The sequence below is a fragment of the Equus asinus genome, chromosome 12 (assembly GCF_041296235.1).
Source record: "Equus asinus isolate D_3611 breed Donkey chromosome 12, EquAss-T2T_v2, whole genome shotgun sequence".
NCBI lineage: Eukaryota > Metazoa > Chordata > Mammalia > Perissodactyla > Equidae > Equus > Equus asinus.
This window is the reverse complement of record NC_091801.1, coordinates 49,125,436-49,144,546: the sequence shown is the minus strand read 5'-3', so window position 1 is coordinate 49,144,546 and position 19,111 is coordinate 49,125,436. Positions and strand designations below refer to the sequence as shown.

The 19,111-nt window shown below is 42.3% G+C and overlaps 1 protein-coding gene across 5 annotated transcripts in view; it reads left to right on the top strand.

The window, feature by feature from the left end:
• The first annotated feature begins 11,188 nt into the window (after positions 1-11,188).
• YWHAZ (tyrosine 3-monooxygenase/tryptophan 5-monooxygenase activation protein zeta) overlaps positions 11,189-19,111 on the top strand; it is a 34,318-nt gene continuing 26,395 nt past the window's right edge. Inside the window, exons 1-3 of one of the 5 annotated variants that reach the window (XM_070481409.1) lie at positions 11,189-11,522; positions 12,197-12,386; positions 15,302-15,606. In XM_070481409.1, the coding sequence (XP_070337510.1) occupies positions 15,313-15,606 (294 nt within the window). In that variant the 5' untranslated portion in view covers positions 11,189-11,522; positions 12,197-12,386; positions 15,302-15,312. Of the gene's footprint in view, positions 11,523-11,644; positions 11,967-12,196; positions 12,851-12,974; positions 13,085-15,301; positions 15,607-19,111 lie in introns of those variants that run through there. The other 4 variants (XM_014867359.3, XM_070481410.1, XM_070481411.1 and 1 more) reach the window with 4 other exon arrangements.

The window sequence follows — 19,111 nt, the reverse complement described above, 5'->3', positions numbered from 1 at the left end:
TATCACAATTATCACTCCAAACTTTTAAGTGGTCAACTGAAGTTTTAGACTAAGAAGACTGAAATACAAGAATAATAGTTATTACTTACTGAACTTCCACTGTGGGCCAAGCATAGTGCAGACACTTTATTTACATATCACTAATTTTCACATTATTTCAGGTACTATTGTCTATATTTTATAGATGAAGAAACTGAGGATCAGAAGGTCAGAGAGGCTACAAGTGACTCTATAAGTCCATCTCTATTCACTATGCTGTACTGCCTCCAAGAGTTGTGATGCAATCAAACTAATCTGTCAATAAAATTAATATATTTTAAACAATGTAACCAACTGCTGACTTCCATACCATTCTTGTCAGATGTCATGCAACTTCTGTTGAAATATTTCCAAAGACGGGAGGCTTATTCTCTTTAGTGAAATGTGCTTTAGTGGTTGGTTTACAGCGGTGAAAGTAGAAGACTTGCTCTCTGTTTCAGTAAGTATTTTAACACCTTTCACAACGTGATTGATTTGCACTCCTGGGTGGGTACCACAGGTCTTGGAGTGCCTGGTGGACCCTGGTCTCAAATCCACTGCTGGTCTTCAATCTACTGGGCTGAAACAAAGTGCAAGATGGAAGATTCCACTGCCCTCCATCCCTCTCTAGTGCCACTGCTCTTCTGGATTTGCGGCACAACTGCCATTCCTAGAAGGGGCGTCCCACAAGATACATCTTTTGCAACACAGAGAGGCTTTTCAAAGTTAGAGGAAGGAATGATTACCTTTGGGAGGAGTCAGAAAAATTACCAAGAAGGCTTATTCACTAAAATGATAACATGCTGGCTTGAAGAAGTTGTCTTTCACATTCAGTTAGCAACATGACACCAAAATATCATGTTCACTTTAATTTACCGAAGGATGAGCAGTAGGCATTGTTTTTTAGTTATTCTGTTGCACATTCTTCTTTAAACGACTTAGTACTGTACATGGAAATCCAAATATATATACCAAATAAATTAAGAAAGTTGCTCTCATCTATTTTTTTTAATGAGGAGCAACTTTTGTTTTCATAAAGACCTAAGATTCTTTGAAGCTGGGAAGAACCACTTCAGGACTCCTTTGAAGATAAGCTCCCTCAAAAATACTTATGTATTTGGTGTTTTTTAAACACACAACTAACAAGAAAAAAAAAAAACAATTAAAAATGAGGAAAGGATAAGAAGATATATAAATGGCAACTAAGCACATGAAAAAACAATCAACATCATTAGTCATTAGGGAAATGCATTTTAAAACCACAATGAGATAGCAGTCTATACCCACTAGAGTGGTTATAATCAAAGAGGCTGACAAAACCAAGTGTTGACGAGGATGTAGAACAACTGGAACATTGCTTGTGGGATCGCAAAATAGTACAGCCTCTTTGGAAAACTGTTTGGTGGTTTCTTATAAAATTAAACATACACTTACCATATAGTCCCTCAGTTCCACTCCTAGATATTTATGCAAGAGAAACAAAAGCATATGTCCACACAAAAACTGATATATGAGTGTTCACGGCAGCTTTATTCATAACAGCCAAAAGCAAAAAACAACCAAATGTCCAATGGGTGAATGGATAAAGACATTGTGGTATATCCATACAATAGAATGCTATTCAGTAGTAAAAAGGAATGGACTAAATAGACCCACACAAATATGCCCAGCTGATTTTTGGTAAAGGTGCAAAAGTAATTCAACAAAGGAAGGATAGCCTTTCCAAAAAATGGTGCTAGAACAATCAGACACCTATAGGTAAAAAAAAAAAAAGAACCTGAACATAGAATCATAGAATCCATGACAAGTATATAAAACCTGTAAGGATTTTAGGGCTGTTTATGCCACTATTGGCTACAATTAGAAGCCCCAAATTAACAGGGGCTTAATTACATAAGGTTCGACTCATTAACAACAACATCATCAAAAATGCAGTTTAGGGCTGGTATAGCAGTTCCCGGAAGCCGTGAGAGCCCCAGGCTCCTTCAACTTTGCTGCTTCACTTTCCTGGATACTCTACCTTCGTCCACATTGGCTGTCCAAGCCCTCACTCTGTCCACATTCTGGCCAGCAGGAAGGAGAAGGAATAAAGCAGTGGGCATCCTTCCGCTTTACGGACGTGTCTCAGAAGTCTCAAATGAAACATCTTACATCTCTTGGCCATCACTTACTTACAAGGCCCACCTAGCTGAGTGGGTGGCGAGAAATGTGGTCTTCATTCCAGGTAGCATTGTGCCCAGCTGAATATCAGAAGTTCTATTAACATTACTAGGAAGAACGGAAGAAGGTATATTGGAGAAAACTTGCAGACTCTTTCACAGGCCACATTTACATTTTTGTCTTCAAAGGTTCTCAAGCCTTTATCTTCTTGAAAAATCTGAACAAGAAATATGGCTTTTACATAAAAATCTTAAATACCCAATACTCATTAACTGACTTATCATTCATTCAATAAACATAAATACTTTCTTTGTTCAAGAAATGTGCTAGGTGCTAAATTATTAAGATAAAGACATTGTTAAGGGAAAAAATTCCTCGTTATTAGTAGCAATAAAAAAAACCCTTATTATTCATGAGTAGTTTTGTTGAGGAAGATTAGCCCTGAGCTAACATCTGATGCCAATCCTCCTCTTTTTGCTGAGGAAGGCTGGCACTGAGCTAACATCCATGCCCATCTTCCTCTACTTTATATGTGGGATGCCTACCACAGCATGGCTTGCCAAACAGTGCCAAGTCTACCTGGAATCTGAACCTGCAAACCCTGGGCCGCCATGTGCACACTTAACTGCTGTGCCACCGGGCTGACCCCTCATGTGTGGTTTTTTTTAAGTAAACTTGTTTTTTTGTTTTTTGAGTTTTTTAAAAATAGTATTTTATTGAGATTACTGAGTTGTTCTTTTTTTTTTTTTTTTGAGGAAGATTAGCCCCGAGCTAACATCTGCCACCAATCCTCCTGCTTTTGCTGAGGAAGATTGGCCCTGAGCTAACATCTGTGCCCATCCTCCTCCATTTTATATGTGGGATGCCTGTCACAGCATAGCTCAATAAGAATATTTGAATTTTAATAGCCCTTTGTAAATTTATGTCTTGAGTCTGTCGCCTGAATCATGTAAATATTTAAAAAATGATGATATCTCGTTTATTTTTAGTATTTATACACAATTGAATTCTCCAGGTCTTGATTCTCTTCTCCTTTTACTCCTTATCTCATTTCATCACTAACCAAATCTATACCTGGGTCCTTTGCAGAGAAATGAATATAAACAAAATTTACTCAAAAAAAAAGAAAAAGAAAGAAAAGAAAATTTACTCAGTTTTCCTTAATAAATACTTCCTATATTTCTGGGTTTAAATAAATACCGAGAATGTGTTTATCAGTGCATTTCACTTATTCATATTATGTTTCATATGTAGCAGTATTAGTAATCTCCAAACTGCTATTCTCTTCTTTTAAAAAATCTATTTATTTATTCATTATTCTTTCGTTCAACCAATCTTTGCCAATTACCTACAAAGAGATGGCTAATATATTTGTCTTTCCCACCAAAATGTGACTCCATTGTGGTTCAGAAGTGTCTTTTTTGTTTTCATCTTTCCACTCTCAGCACCTGTTACACCTGGTATTTAAATAGCTACTCAATAAACATCTGTTCAAGAATGAAAGAAAGAATAAATGTGGTTTTCCCAGAACCCAGATCCATTGATGGTGCTCTGTTTTCCTAAAGACAATGAAAACAATCCATGGTGATGTTGAATGTTTCACTGACATTCCAGAATCCCCTGGTACTGATATTATTTACTTGCCCTTCTAGAAAGGCCCTAGAGATGTTTCAGCAAAGGAGAACAGTAGGGTATCCCAACCAAGGCCTTGTCATGGAACGTGCTCTCTGGTCTATGTCTCTATGCAGCAGACATTAGGTCCTTTCCCTGCATTTCAGATTCCCTTTATTCTTGGTCAAGTACAATACCCATTTCTTCTCCCTGACCTTTAACTCTTAACTTACTCCAATAAAACAATCAAGGCTTCTTTGTCAGCAGCTCAGGGTTAACTGTTCTTTCTAAAGTTTGACCTTCGCACTGTTTCTCATCTCTACCCTCTCATGTGTACATTTGCTGCCTAGGTGATATATTTTAACTTATTTATGCTGCCTGCATGCATAAGCTATTGCTAGCTGCACTCCGGTGACAGGAAAGTCACAAAAGGAAGGTGACCTGTCTTATAAATTGCTTAGATAGGTCTTTTGACAAATGGTGGTTTAGAGAAACAGTTCAACACGTGTCCTTTCCTTCTAGGTCACTCACCAATTAAAATGTTCCTACAGTTGTTATTTATTCATTTTTTAACTGTCCAAGCTTGAGGCCTACTGACTATACCAGCCTGACTGAAAAATCAATGTTTTTAAATAATTGAGGCATTAACTGTATGGAAGTTAATCATGTCAAAAATGCATATTTGACTTACCCAGAATAACTCTCTCATATCCGAAGAGTGAGTTTGGTTTAAATTTACTATCAAGTCAATGAAATATTGAAATATTTCAGGGATTCCTGAGGATTTCATGGCTAAGAAAGTGTGTGAACTCCTCCTGAAAATAATTTCAAGTGGAGAGCAAATGCCCCAGAGGAAGGACCAGGGAAACTAGACTATAGAAATTTTGTTCTTATGTCCAGGTTTAAAAATTTTATATCAGATTCAGGGAAAACTGCCAGAAATCCACATTGACCCTGATTCCATTTCCAGATGCCTGTTTTGCTAGAAGGGGAAAATTTTTTTTAATGTCTTCTGATATATAAGCATTCTTATTGTATTTTAAACCCTTAATGAATTCCAAATGTTCCCTTTGCTTATTCTTGGGTACTCAGAACTGAAACACAGGCCAAAAAGGGACAAATTCTTCTTCTGACCTTTCCGCTCCATGATTACTGCTGATCACTTTTGAATTGTAAATGATGCACTTTTGAAACTGCGAGCTCCCAGCCGCCTTTACCTGCCTCTATCGATTGTCACATGGTAGCAAGCTCTGCTGGATGTGCAGACATGGTAGTACCTGTATCTTTTCTCATTTTTCTTTGTTCTTATGAGTACCTCACACATGAAATGATTCCTGAATTTAGACAACATTTCTAGTAAGTATTATAAACCAGCACTTTCGTTTCTGTGCCATTTATCTCAATGGTAACTTCCAAAAGCTATTCTGATGGTTAACACCAAATTTTTACCTTTGCTTATAAAATGTAAAAATATAATACATTAAAAAATATAATTGATCGAGAGAATGAGAAGACAAGCCACAGACAGGGAGGAAATATTTGTAAAAATATATCTGATAAGGACTGTTATCCAAAAATATACAAGAAACTCTTAAAACTTAACAGTGAGAAAACAAGCAAGCAGATTAAAAAGTGGGCCAAAGATCTTAACAGATACCTCACCAAAGAAGATATACGGGTGGCAAATAAGCATATAAAAAGACGCTCCACATCATATTTCATCAGGGAAATGCAAATTCAAACAACAATGAGACACCACTACACATAATGGCCAAAATCCAGAACACTTGACAACACCAAATGCTAGCGAGGATGTGGAGCAACAGGAATTCTCTCACTCATTGCTAGTGGGAATGCAAAAGGGTACAGTCAATGTGGAAGACAGTTCGGTGGTTTCTTCCGAAACTAAACATTCTCTTACCATACAATCCAGCAATGGTGCTGCTTTGTATTTACCCAAGAGTTGAAAACTTATGTCCACACAAAAAACTGCACATGAATGCTTATAGCAGCTTTATTCATAATTGCCAAAACCTGGAAGCAACCAAGATGTCTTTCAGTAGGTGAACAGATAAACTGTTGTACATCCACACAAAAGATTAAAAAATGAAAAGCCATGAAAGAAAGCCATGAAGAAATATAGAGGAAACTTAAATGCATATTACTAACTGAAAGAAGCCAGGGACTGGCCCCATGGCTGAGTGGTTAGGTTTGCGCACTCCACTTCAGCGGCCTGCGGTTCACCGGTTCAGATCCTAGGCGCAGACGTACACACTGCTCATCAAGCCATGCTGTGGTGGCATCCCACATAGAAGAACTAGAATGACCTACAACTAGGATATACAACTATGTACTGGGGCTTTGGGGAGAAAAAAAAAAGAGGAAGATTGGCAACAGATGTTAGCTCAGGGCCAATCTTCCTCGCCAAAAGAGCATACCCTAAAAATAAATAAATAAAGCCAATGTGAAAGTATGATTCCAACTATATGACATTCTGGAAAAGGCAAAACTAGGGAGACAGTAGAAAGATGAGTGGTTGCCATGGGTTAAGGGGGAGAGATGAACAGGTGGAGCAGAGGATTTCTAGAGCAGTGAATATTACCTGTATGATACTGTAATGGTGGCTATACATCATTATACATTTGTCCAACCCCACAGAATATACAACACCAAAAGTGAACCCTAATGTAATTTTGGACTTTAGGTGATAACGATTTGTGAATGTAGGTTCATCAATTTTAACAAGTATACCACTCTGGTGGGAGATGTTGAAAATGGGGGAGGCTATGCAGGAGTGGGGCAGGGGGTATATGGAAACCTCTGTGCCTTCCTCCCAGTTTTGTTGTGAACCTAAAACTGCTTTAAAAAATAAAGTCTATTAAAAAATATATATCTATATTTAAAATTGACTGGAGACTTAAAGGTTAGGATGTTAAAATGATGTCAAACTAAGATTCTTGTTATAGCCTTTCCCATCTTCCCATTAAAATATCATGAAAGAGTTTTTGAAAAATAGGAGTCAACCATTTGCAAGAGTCTGGGAAGAATTTCTACTTACTACAGTGCAGAAAAAGATAAATCAAGAAACTTTATCATGGATATTTTATCCTCCAAAAAAGAAGACCAAGTTGGTAGGAAGAAGTGAAAGCCTTCAAACTGTTATTCAATCAGAATCTACAAATGCCAGGAGAAGGCACAACAGAAGTACAGAGGGCCAGGGAGGCTGGTGGCTCGTTACAAAACGGGATGGATAGACCCCTGGAATAAGGAGCTCCAGATAAAGCAGAGTGCAGAAGCACCCTGACAGCCCATAGTATTTAAGTTTGTAGTTTGTCCATTTATCCCAGCTGATTAAAGAAGAACCACAGATAGCCTCTGATTCTTGACAACAGAAATTCTCCTCATTGCAGACAACTGGACAATGGATCAGGGGAAGACCTCGTCATGGTGGCTGCTCAATAGGAGATAAATGTATACGTCTGCTGGATTCCAGAATTTGCGCAACGGAGCGTGTACTTGCACCCTCCTACAAGTTTAGACCTGTCAGTTTTCAAGAGGATGGTAAAGAGAAGCAGAGGAAATTTCATCTGTTGGCTGGCCAACTCTGACACTGGAAGGAACTTCCCCCATTGACATGAAAAGGAAAGCAATCGCCACCATAATATAAGATCTAGCAAAAAGTCTATAGTTCAAGGAAACAGAACACTATCTGAAGACTCCAAGGAAGGGCATATATCTGAAGATGATTTCCTATAGGAAAAGAAAGCTTTAGAAAATGTATGTTTGTGTCCTTAACAGGATGCAAGGAGATATGGTGCCTATCCGTGACCCATAAGTTAAGAATATAAAGAAACTAAAAATTTCTCTGTGGAATGAAAAATGCCATTGGAGGCAAAAAAGCAAAATTGACTCTGCTGATAGATCAGTCATTTAAAGGATGAATATGAGTTTTTTCAGGGAACGTTCTTCGTCTCTCCATGGGCAGTTAGTGCTCACAGCTCAGATTTTCCAAAACACAATTTGCTCACCTTTATTAACTCTTACTTCACTGTGCTTCACTGTGATTGCATTTGGTGTCTGTCTCTGTCCCTAGACTGTGAGCTTCTTCAGGGAGGGGCATAATTTACGCATTTTTATCCCCAATAAGCAGCATAATCTCTGACCATTGGTCCCTCGTTACGTGCTTGATGAATGTATGAAATGAGGGCTCATGGTCAGCTTGGCTTTCTTGTTGGTTTACATTTTCGTTTCTTAAATCAGCATGCAAAAGACCCAGTCTGTGACCAAAGCATCACAGAATATAGGGTTAGAGTCTGGGATGTGAGGACAGAGCTAAAAGGTACAGACTGATTTTTTTGTTTTTGTTTTTGTTTTTTAGGAAAACAAGGCTAAAGTAGTAGACAAAGGAATGAGGATGCCAGCGAGTAAAGAGTAAATTAAAAAAGTAAAGTAAGTAGACTATTAGATTGATTTAGAATTAAGGGAGGACAGGTTACTTTCCTAAGGTCATTCTAGAAGTCAACAGATTAGTTGGGAATACTTAAACTGCCTTTTATCAGAAGATCAGGTTCCCTTTTCTTACTCTCTCACTTCATTTCTTTTCCCTCTCCCCGTTTTTTCTCTTTCCCATTTTCTTCTTTTTTCAAAAAAATCTTTACCATGCTTTGGACTTGCCAATGACATCTCCAAACATTACAGTGCTAGCCGTTATAATAGATAAACCCTAAATCTCAGTGGCTTAAAAGTTTAAGAAATTTAAGTCTAAAATGATTGGGGTCAGCTTTGATAGGATTTCAGGGGCGGAGGCTCCATTCATTTTGTGGCCCCATCCTCATCTAACGCCTTGAAATCTTCTCCATTCAGCTGGCAGATAGAGGTCCATTCAGGGACTGAATAGAAGTTCACAGAGGGAGGTTTTCATTGACCAGGGCCACAAGTGGAGCACATCACTTCGGCCATATCCCATTAGTTAGGGCTCAGTCACAAGGACACACCTAATTGCAAGGGAGACTGGGCAGTGGAGGCCAGCTGTGGCTCTGATAGAGAAAAATGGGTTAGGTGAAAAGCTAGCCTGCCTCTGCCACACACTCCAGGTTATTCCAACAACAGATACTCTTGATCTAGAGAACTATGTGTAGCCCTCTCCTTATATGCTCACTCAATCCTTGGAATAATCTCATGGAATTGGGTATTAGAATGTCCAATTTAGTAGCCTCAGGTCACATAGCTCTGAGTGACAAACCAAGATTTGTACCCCATTCTGATTCCAAAGCCCAGTGTACTATGCTGCATTTCTCCAATTAAATCATAATGTTGAAGTGAGATTATAAACTGACTAACCTGCGATTAAACTTAAAAGATTCTGTAACCACCACATCATTAACACAGTCCATCTTTGTCATGTTTTCCCAAGTGGAATGATGGACTTATGTTAATTTACCTGAATTCTTTCCCTTTTAATGTATAGCATAGATCTGAAGTGAACACTGCAGTCCCCAGGAGAGGAACAGAGCAATATTCACCATCTCATCACTTAACATCTCATTAGTGCTAACAGACTAACACAATTTGCACTTCCAGAGTGAACATCTTTATACCTCACACTTTTAAAAGATATTTTAAATACTGTATACAGCTTTATCTTCACAACCCTTTGAACAGTAGAGACATCAGATACATCCATTTACGAATGAATAATAATAGCTAAGTTACTTCATGCAAGGAATGGTGCTAAGTATCATACATATTAATATATGATATATAGTGAAGTAATACATATGTAAATACAGATACATATAATACAAAGATATATTACTTCACTTAATCCTCAACACTGCTTAATGAGTTGTGTTTTTATTACTAGTAGTTTATTGATGTGGAAATCAAGGCACAGGTTAAGCAACTTGACTGCGGCAACGGCAACGGAGAGAAGCAGTCAAGAAGATAAAACAGGTCAGGTTACTAGTGAAAGCCCCCAGGAATTTTCAGACTCCAAGTTCATAGGTTCTATATATTCTTTGTTTTGCCTTATACTTGTCATATATTATTCCTGTTCCTCAAAATACTTATCAGTTGGGGCTTTCATGACATTCCCTATTCTCCCTTCCCTGCAACCTCATTCATTACACCTTTATTCCATGAACATGTTGATTTGAGCATGTAAAACCTAATCGTTCCTACTATTTCACTAAAAAATGCCTTGTTATTCAAACATGAAGCAAAAAACTAATTTACTGTTTCCTAAAGTAAATCCACAGTTTATTCATGCAGAGAAATCCCTTAACTTCCTCTAAAACAAAAGGCATATATTCTATCTAAACATATACTTGACATGTTAAAGAAACATCAGTTTCTATTTTAAGAAAGATTTCTTTAACTTAGTATCTTCTGTCAAATTTCTGGTGCCTAGCACAAAACTGGAGACAATTTTTTTTTAAAAGCAAGCTTTTAAAATATTAGTCATTTTAAGTGAGTCACTCCCTAAAATAATTTAGGAGTCAAAGAAAGGTGACTTTAATATCTCAGAAATAAAACCCTGATCAATTTATTCATCCATTCAGCCTACTATGAATCTTTGCTAATGCGGAAACTTGGGGGAAATAAAAAACACTGAATTTGAACCGGTCACTGGAAACTTTCTTCCCGGTTTATACTTTACTATCTAAATGCCAGCTGGAACTTCAGGCAAAACATAATTTGTAGAACAGTCTTGTGGCACATTGTATCCATCACACAGAACAGACAAGGTCCTGGAAGAGTGAGGAATCATTTTATGCGTCTGCTACTGACACATTCAATCCTCTGCAGAACTTGAGGCTGAGCTCTTTTGTGAGGCTCCTTTGTTAGCTGAGCCCAAAGGAGGCCCCTAATAGGTGCTCAATAAAGACCGTGGAAAAATCAATGAGGTCAAGATGGAGTTTACACAAGGGTAGTAGGAAGAGCTCTGAGTTCTCTCACTGCTAACTATAAACTCTCCATGACTTCTGCAACTCGTTTTGCAGGTCATCCAGCACTAATCCCTTCTTAGCTCTTACATTTAGAGGGAGAAGGGGCAGAAACAATTTACACTGTGAACGTCTCTCTTTCAACTTCCTTAAGTTGACAGGGTGGAGGCCCTACCGCTTTGGGTTGGCACGTTGGTGCGGCACCTGCAATTTCCGCCCTTCTCCTTCCCCCTCTGCCTGGCTCCCGGTCCCTGCTCCTCGCCCCGCCAGCGGCCCACTCCCACCGACGGCAGGGTCAACCGGGGCCCTGGGAACTACCACGTCCCTCAAACCTTGCTTCAGGAGAAAACAGATAATGATCTTAATCTTTTAAGTCACTGCAGCACGAGGTCTTCAAATGAAAGCTTTATTTGCATAGAAAAATCTAACCTACGAGAAACGAGTCGGTACGTTCAACCTCTGTTCTTTGCCTCTCTCCATGTTAAGGCTTCCAAGATCACCTCACCCCCTCCATCTAAGAAGGCGATCTTTTCTCCTCGGGAGTTGTAGGCTTTCTGAAAGCGGAGGCGTCTCCTTCCAGGCCTCACCTCCCGCCAGCTCCGCCCCGCGCGGCCCACCTCACCCCTACTTCGCGCCCACCCATTGTCCCCTCGCAGCTGTCACTGCGCGCAGATCCAGAGCTCCCGATTGGAAAACCTTCCCGTCACTCAGCCCACACTCTGGGCCCGGACACCCCACGCTCTATTCCGAGCCTTAAAAGGTCTAAGGCCGCTTTCCCCCGGCCAGCAGGTAAAGCCTCGCCGGAAGGGAGGAAGGGAGGGGCCGCGCGCCCAGGTCGGCCCGCGTGGCAGAGGGGACCGGCGGCACGGGGGCAGCGCGCCGCCCCGCCCCTTCCTTCACCGTCTGACCGCGCCCTAAACCCCCCTCCCAAGTGCTGATCACAATGCCCAAACCGCGGAGCCACTCTCGTAACGCAGCCTCCGGACGGCCCGGGGGGCAGTTAACACTGCGAAGCACGGAGGGCGGGGCGGACCAGGCCAAGGGGAGGGGGTGGGGGAATGTGAAAGGTCCCGGATGTTGCTGAACCGGAGCCCCTTCTAGAGGGAGAGACTGGCGCAGGCGCAGAAGGACAGCACGGAAAGCTAAGGTGGGGGTGGGGAGAAATTTCTTTCTTGCTGGTTTAGAGGAAGAGTGAGCCAGAGGAGGTTGCAAGGGATCCGAGGGGAAGGCGAGGTAGGGCGGTAGTGCGGGCGGGGGGAAGGACCTTCCTGCCCAGGCGCGCTCAGGAGAAGAATAGAGAACCTGAAGCTGAGCGGGGTGGAGAGGAGTGTCGGTAGAGGGAGAGGACGCGCGCTCCTCCGCTCGCCCTCTAGCGCGGGCGGGCGGGCAGGACGCGCACTAGGGAGCGGCGGTTGCACTGGGCCCCCAGAGCTGTGGGCACCAATCAACGGTTGCCATAGCAGCGTTTGACGTCATCGTGCGTGTGGTGCCCCTGCTGCCGGGGCTGGTGATTGGAGGAAACCCCGTGTCTGCGGAGCGGCTGTAGCCTGTGAGCAGCGAGATCCAGGGACAGAGTCTCAGCCTCGCCGCTGCCGCCGCCGCCGCCCAGACTGCTGAGCCCCGTCCGTCCGCCGCCACCCACTCCGGACACAGGTAAGGGGCCCGGCCGCCGTCGCCTCGCCCCACTCCTTCCTGTCCCAGACCAGCCTTCCGAGAGCGCGGGAGCCATCGCCGCTCCACATCCCCTCGGCCCGCTCGCCCGGCCGTAGCGGCGCTGGGCTGAGGCGGAGTCTCCTCAGGCGGAGACGGGCGGCGGCTTCTCTTCCGCTAGGGTCGGGCGGGCGGCTCGCGGCTGCCTCGGGCTCCTTGCTTACGGCTCGACGCGTCGGCCCCCAGAAGCGCCCGTTCCCAGTTCCCGTCCCCGGGGTGGAGAGGGCGCCCACACACGAGGTCCCCGGGGACCCGCCCGGTCGCCGGCTCCCGGGGGCGGCCGAGGCAGCACTGGCCGCGCCCCGTCCTCGCCTCTGCGCCCCCGAAGCCCCCTCCTCTGGGCCGCCCCGCGCCCCGCTTCCGCCCGAGATAATGACCCGGCGGCTGCGGGCATTGCAGTGGCGCAGGTGAGGCCGCCCCCTCCCCGCGGCCCCCTCCCTCCGCCTCCCCTCCTCTCCCCTCCCCCGGTCTCTCCCGCCCGCTCCTCGGCGCAGCCTCCGCGCCCCGCGCTGCGGCGCACCCAGCCCTCCCCCACCCGGGCGGCGGCGGCGGCGGGAGGGCCTGCGGCCGGGCCCCGAGCCGAGGCTGGCCCGGAGGCGCCCGCCAGGTAGACTAGGGCGAGGCCGCCTCTGGGCGCGAGGGTGAGCCGGCTGCGGGTGGGGCTCCCCGGACCGGGGCCGAATTTCCTGGGCTCCGCGGTGGGGGCTGGGGTTGGCTTTTCTTCTCCTGGTGAATGGGGGCTGCGGGCCCAGGTTGGGGTAGACAGGAGGATGGGGAGGACGGGGGCCGGCGTCTCGCGCTCGCCGACTGGGTGGGCTGGCCCCAGAGGGTCCCTGCGCTGGGTTTGAGCCGCGTCCCCTGCTCTGCGGGGGGTGAGCCTGAGCGTAACAGCCGGCGGCGGCCCGGCTCGCTGGGTGTGGTCTCGCCCCCTCCCCCACCTGCCGCAGCTGTCGGGTCCTTCTAGACTAAATGGGCACCCGCGGGTCCGGCGGCGGAGACGCCGGCCGAGTGGGGTGTGTCCGCGCCCGGCCTGCCGTGGTTCCGCATCTGCGGGCGGCGCTGGCGTCTCTACCCCGGGGCGCGCGGCCCCCCCGCGCTCGGGCGGGGGCGCGCTGCTCCTCCCTTTTGCTCTGGTGGGGGGAATTAACTCTCAGCAGTAGGTTGGGCTCCTTGACACAGATCCGCCATGACAAAGAGGGAGAGTCGAGGACTGGTGAGGAGGCAGAGGCTTGGGCGGAGCCAAGGAGGGGGGAGATGCCGATAGCGCGGCTGGGAGGATCTGCTCTTTAAAGTTACCGTCTGCCCGTTTTCGTTTCACCCCATTCGATGTCTTACGTCGGTTAAGGGTTAAATGGGTGCGGCGAGTCCTCTCCGCAATATAGAGGCGAGGCCTTGGAGCACTATTCTGTGAGAAACCTAATGTACTTCCCCTTGTACTCGAGGGGTTAGAGAGAGAAAGCTTTGTACTGCTCCTAGATAATTTTTTGTTAGAAACAACGTTCTCTTGAGAGCGTTTTTGAGTTCCTCGGGGAAAAATTAGCAATTTTGAGAGCCCGGGGGTAGGAGTGGGGAATATGCGATCACGAATTTCAAATAGTTTTCTCATTGAAACTCTATACTTCTCATCCAAGCTAGCTGATTACTTGTTTAAATACTGGGGACCTGTTCGATTTGTTTGTTTGTTTAAATGTAGGATTTCCATGGGAAGGTAAAGGATGTGATTTGGGGGAATCAGTTGCCATAGTGAGTAACAGTGGCTCTTCTGTTCATCTTTTTATAGCGCACTTCAGGCTGTACATTTTTCTTTGAAATCGTTTAGTCCGTGGGATCACTGGTTTAATATCTGTGCTATTTTAGCACCTTTCAAAAGTCTGTTTTTAAGGAAAAGTATAACGAGGGTAAATTGAAAAGTCTAGGGAGCTTTAAAATGGGAGGAGGAGAGTTAGGTGGGAAGTCATGCCAAGGACAGCTTGAGTGGCAATATATTCAATTAAATTTTGACTGCTAGAAACAAAATGCAGTAATTCTACATTTAACTTATTATAACGACGTCAGAAACACTGATCACACTGGAAGCACTTAAATACGTTTTAGTGCTCACAGTAAGGGTTGAGCACTCATGGCTATATTTTTTAAGCGTGTTTGTGTGTGTGTAACGGTAGAGTTAATGAAGCCTTTGGGGCAGTTAGATAGTCATCCTGGGTGGTTGTTTTATACCCAGAATCTCTTAAAACAGGCAATTTGATAATTTTCCCAGAAAATTGTCATGTTATGATCAGCTGACAAATGTTGCAAAGATCAGTGGATTTGGAGTGGAGGAGTAATACCAACTAAAATTTAAATGCTCCTGACCAGAGTGGGTATTATAAAAGTAAAAAGACATGAATTACATTAAACTGACATAAATCATGATTCTGGAAGTATGGTAAAAATTGTAATGTTCTCATAGGCAGTGTTTTTACTACAGAAAAGCTGCTTAATTTTGGATTACTTAGTGATACTGGAAACTGGAGTTGAGAGTTTGGCCAAGAAGGATAAGGGGTGGTTTCTAAGGTAGCCTCTTGACCAAATGTGCTTTGACCTTATGTAAAATTAGGATCTTCTGAACAAAGATGAGGTAATGCAATTTCAGTTTTGCTAAACTGATGTTAATGGCTTTAAATTTGCCCTCTGCATGCTGAGTATGCCAATTTTTCCCCCGTTCTGATCATTTTGGGAGGCTGCATTAAATTCCTCGTGTGAAGATCTTCTATTGGCAATTACATTTGAGGTGTTAATATAGCTTATTTACAACAGGTGTAATTTTGGGTCTGTTTTGTTGGAAAAAAATATCTAAATGCTACCTTTTTTTCCTGCAGAACATCCAGTCATGGATAAAAATGAGCTGGTGCAGAAGGCCAAACTGGCCGAGCAGGCTGAGCGATATGATGACATGGCAGCCTGCATGAAGTCTGTAACTGAGCAAGGAGCTGAATTATCCAATGAGGAGAGGAATCTTCTCTCAGTTGCTTATAAAAATGTTGTAGGAGCCCGTAGGTCATCTTGGAGGGTCGTCTCAAGTATTGAGCAAAAGACGGAAGGTGCTGAGAAAAAACAGCAGATGGCTCGAGAATACAGAGAGAAAATTGAGACTGAGCTAAGAGATATCTGCAATGATGTACTGGTGAGAATCATTCAGTCTAGCTTGACTGTAATGTAATATAAAGTTCCTATAATGAATATCAGTTACGTGACTCAACTTTTTCTTTCTTTGGTTATTCTTTTCCTGTTAAAAATTGAGTGTTCTACATTTTGAAGTATTTAGGGTATGGTTAAAGATGTTAAAACAATTATAGTTAAGTTTGTATAAAATAAATGGGATGATGATGGTCAGTCAGTCCAAATAGACTAAAAAATAGACCGTCGTAGTATATTTTGTACTAACTGAAAAAGCTAATAGTATTACCCTTTCGGTTATGATTAGAATACTTGTCATAGTTGTAGAGCTAATTTTCTTAAATGTAGATATACAGATACAGGAATTTTACGTATTTTTTATGTAAGAGAGATGTAATAGACATTGTAGACACAGTAACTTTCCCTGACTTAGCCACTATAATGTTAATGTAATGAGTCTGGCGTGCTGAAAATTCTGCCTTCAGAGTTGCTTTTGTCTCTTCTTGCATTTAAGTGTTGGAAATCAACTTTGAACATTGACAACCATAATAAAAGGTTATGAGTAACTCAAGCTTGATTTTTCAGGTTCAATCAAGAAATAGTTTTTAAGTATTCAGTACCCACCATGTTGAAGCACGGTTTCTCTAAAAAGCTGAAAAAAATTGAACATTACATTTTGGTTAATTTTAATTTGTTTTCTTACAAACAGAAACGTTTAAATCTGAGGGTAGATTGGTACAAGGTCCAACCATTTAGCATATAACATCCTATATACATTAATACTTTCCCATTTTAATGAACCAGGAGGTTTTGGAATAATATTTAAAGTGGTTTTACTAGATGATTACTCTTATATCACAGGACTTCAGGTTACACATTGGTCTCAGTATGAGAGGACTGGCATATAGAAAGATGGAGTATCCCAATTTCTCGGGATTGGTTACTGAATCTGGAATGCAGTTATGGAAATCCAGGTGCACTGATTATTTGAACCTTGTTCCTGGAAGAACTACTATAATGAGCAATATAGGATTATTTCTGATGCAGTGTTGTGGGTTTGAGGTTTTCGTTAAAGATGTGGTGGTATTATGATTCCTTTACACTAATCTTTGCCAGTGGAACAGCTTCAATTCGTAAACTACAAATACTTTTTTTTCAAATGGTATTTTCTTCAGGGTGCTCTTTTAAAGAATGATAATATTTTTTATCTTAAGTAACGTGGGCTCACAAAGTCTTCTCATGTGGTGTCTGTCTTGGGTGTTTTTTTGGTTTCTTGGGGGGGGGGTTTTGGATTGCTTATTTGAAATCTTCATGTAGATAGCTATCATTTATTTCTAAGTTGAGAAAGGAATCCATGTTTTTGTTGAGGCTAGATGATAGTTGCTTATGTTGTGGTTTGCTAAGGTAATAGGAATATTTAAAATTTGAAAATTATCATTTTCTATAATAAAAAATGTTGGGTTTTTTTTCCCCCTTGCTCTCTTTACTGACTAGTATTTGTAAATGTTAATTGAACTTTGTTCACTCTGGTGTTTTTCCCCTAATTATTATTTACACCTGGTAGATAAAATAATTTTTATTTTGGTTTCAAAAGGTTTGTTCCAAGTAATAATTTCCCTTAAGACAAAACTCAATTTTAGGAATAAAAGGGGATGTGGTAACATTTATCCTCTACTGACAAGCTTATTTGTGATTCCAGGTAGGTATTTGCATGTTTTCCACATGCAAAGTATAAAAGTTCTGTTATTCTGAGGATTTTCCTAAGAAAAAATTAACAGTTTTAACTGTTTCCCTTTGGTTACCTTATCAAGAATAAAAAAGTAATACGTCAGATCAGTGGATGAAAATAACTAGATTAATCTCTAAGTAGCTTCTCTTTTTTGATATGATTATTAAGGGAATTTGGTACTGATCTCTATCCATGTTCTATTTCAGAATAGCACTGGTGTCTCACTATGTTTAAATGAAATTTCCACTTTGAAAGTATAGATAAATGAAAGTTTAATTCCTTTGCCGTACAAAAGGTTCAGGGAATTCTAAACAAGCTTTTGCTTCCAGCCTTGGTCTTTTCAAGAGTAAAGCTCTGTTAGTGATTCCTAGAAAAAAAATTCTTTGAACTGATAAACTTGATTATTAGTGAAAGTATGTTCTCATTATATTTTAAGATCTTTGTTGTTAGTGCCATTGAGTGGATTCCGACTCCTAGTGCCTGTGTACAGCAGAGCTGAACCCTGCCTGGTCCTTTTGTGCCATCTTTTCATCTTCTGGCCACTATATCAGACAGTGCTCTGCTGCTCTTCACAGGGTTTTCATGACTGGCTTTTCAGAAGTGGGTGACCAGGTCCTTCCTAGTCTGTCTAGTCTGGAAACTCTGCTGAAACCTGTCCACCATGGGCAACCGTGCTTGTATTTGAAATATCAGTGTTGTAACTTTCAGCATCACAGCTGCTCACAGCAGCTCACAGCCGCCAGTGTGACAACTGACAGACGAGTGATGTGGTTCCCTGACTGGGAAATGAATCCTGGATGAGGTGGTGAGAGCTCCAGTCTTAACCACTTGTTTACGATCTTGCATGATAAAAATGTAATCAATTATAGTTTTTATTACTCTAGTTTTTTCTGAATTTTGATTTTTTTTTTTTTTTTACCTTGAGAAAAATAAGCAGGTAATCCTCTTTAGAATTAACGTTATTGGCTGGTGATATCCGTGATGAACCAGATTTCATTGTTCTATTCAGCATTTGTATCATACTAGCTAAGAAAACATCCTCTTTCTTCCCATAACAAGGAGCTAACCTCCAGAGTTCTAAGTTTTTCTGAAGAGCTCTTTAGTTCGTTATTAAGTAGTTACTAATTTCTCCCATTTACTAAGCAGAGAAAGAGTAGAGACCGTGTTACTTTGTCCAGGAGCTGTAGAGCATTGCTGTGGGAAATCAGTCACTGGCGTATCCTTCACAGCATGGACTTCTCTTTATGCACAAGGACTTTGGGTTCTTCTCTTCCTTGTGTCATTAATTTGAAATTGTAGTATGTGAACTATGCAATCCGCCTTTCCTGCCAGATCTTAGACCAAGGGCTTTCTTGGTACTGAAGGAGGAGCTCAACACCAGTGATCCCTAACGTTAACCTTTTCTGCATAAACGCACAAGAAGCAGAAAATTGGGTAGTTTTGTCTTGAACATGATGAAATGGAAAACAAAATGAAGTCAAAATGAAGAAATACATACTAGAAAATCTAATTTGAACTCAAAGAAGAATGTAGTGGTGTAGAAAGAGCTCCAGGTTTGGAGTCAGACCAGCTTTTTACCATTTAATAGCTGCATGGCCAAAGGAAATCACTGTTTCCCTCTGAGAAAACAGCCCAGTTAAATGGGAATAATATCCACCCCATAGAATTGTTGTGGAGAATAAATATCAGGTAAAGCCCTTGGGTACCTTCTGTTGCCCAGTTTGTCTTAGCTTTTGGGTTCTGCTTAAAAGCGGTGACATTACAAGCCTGCCTGTAATAGCAC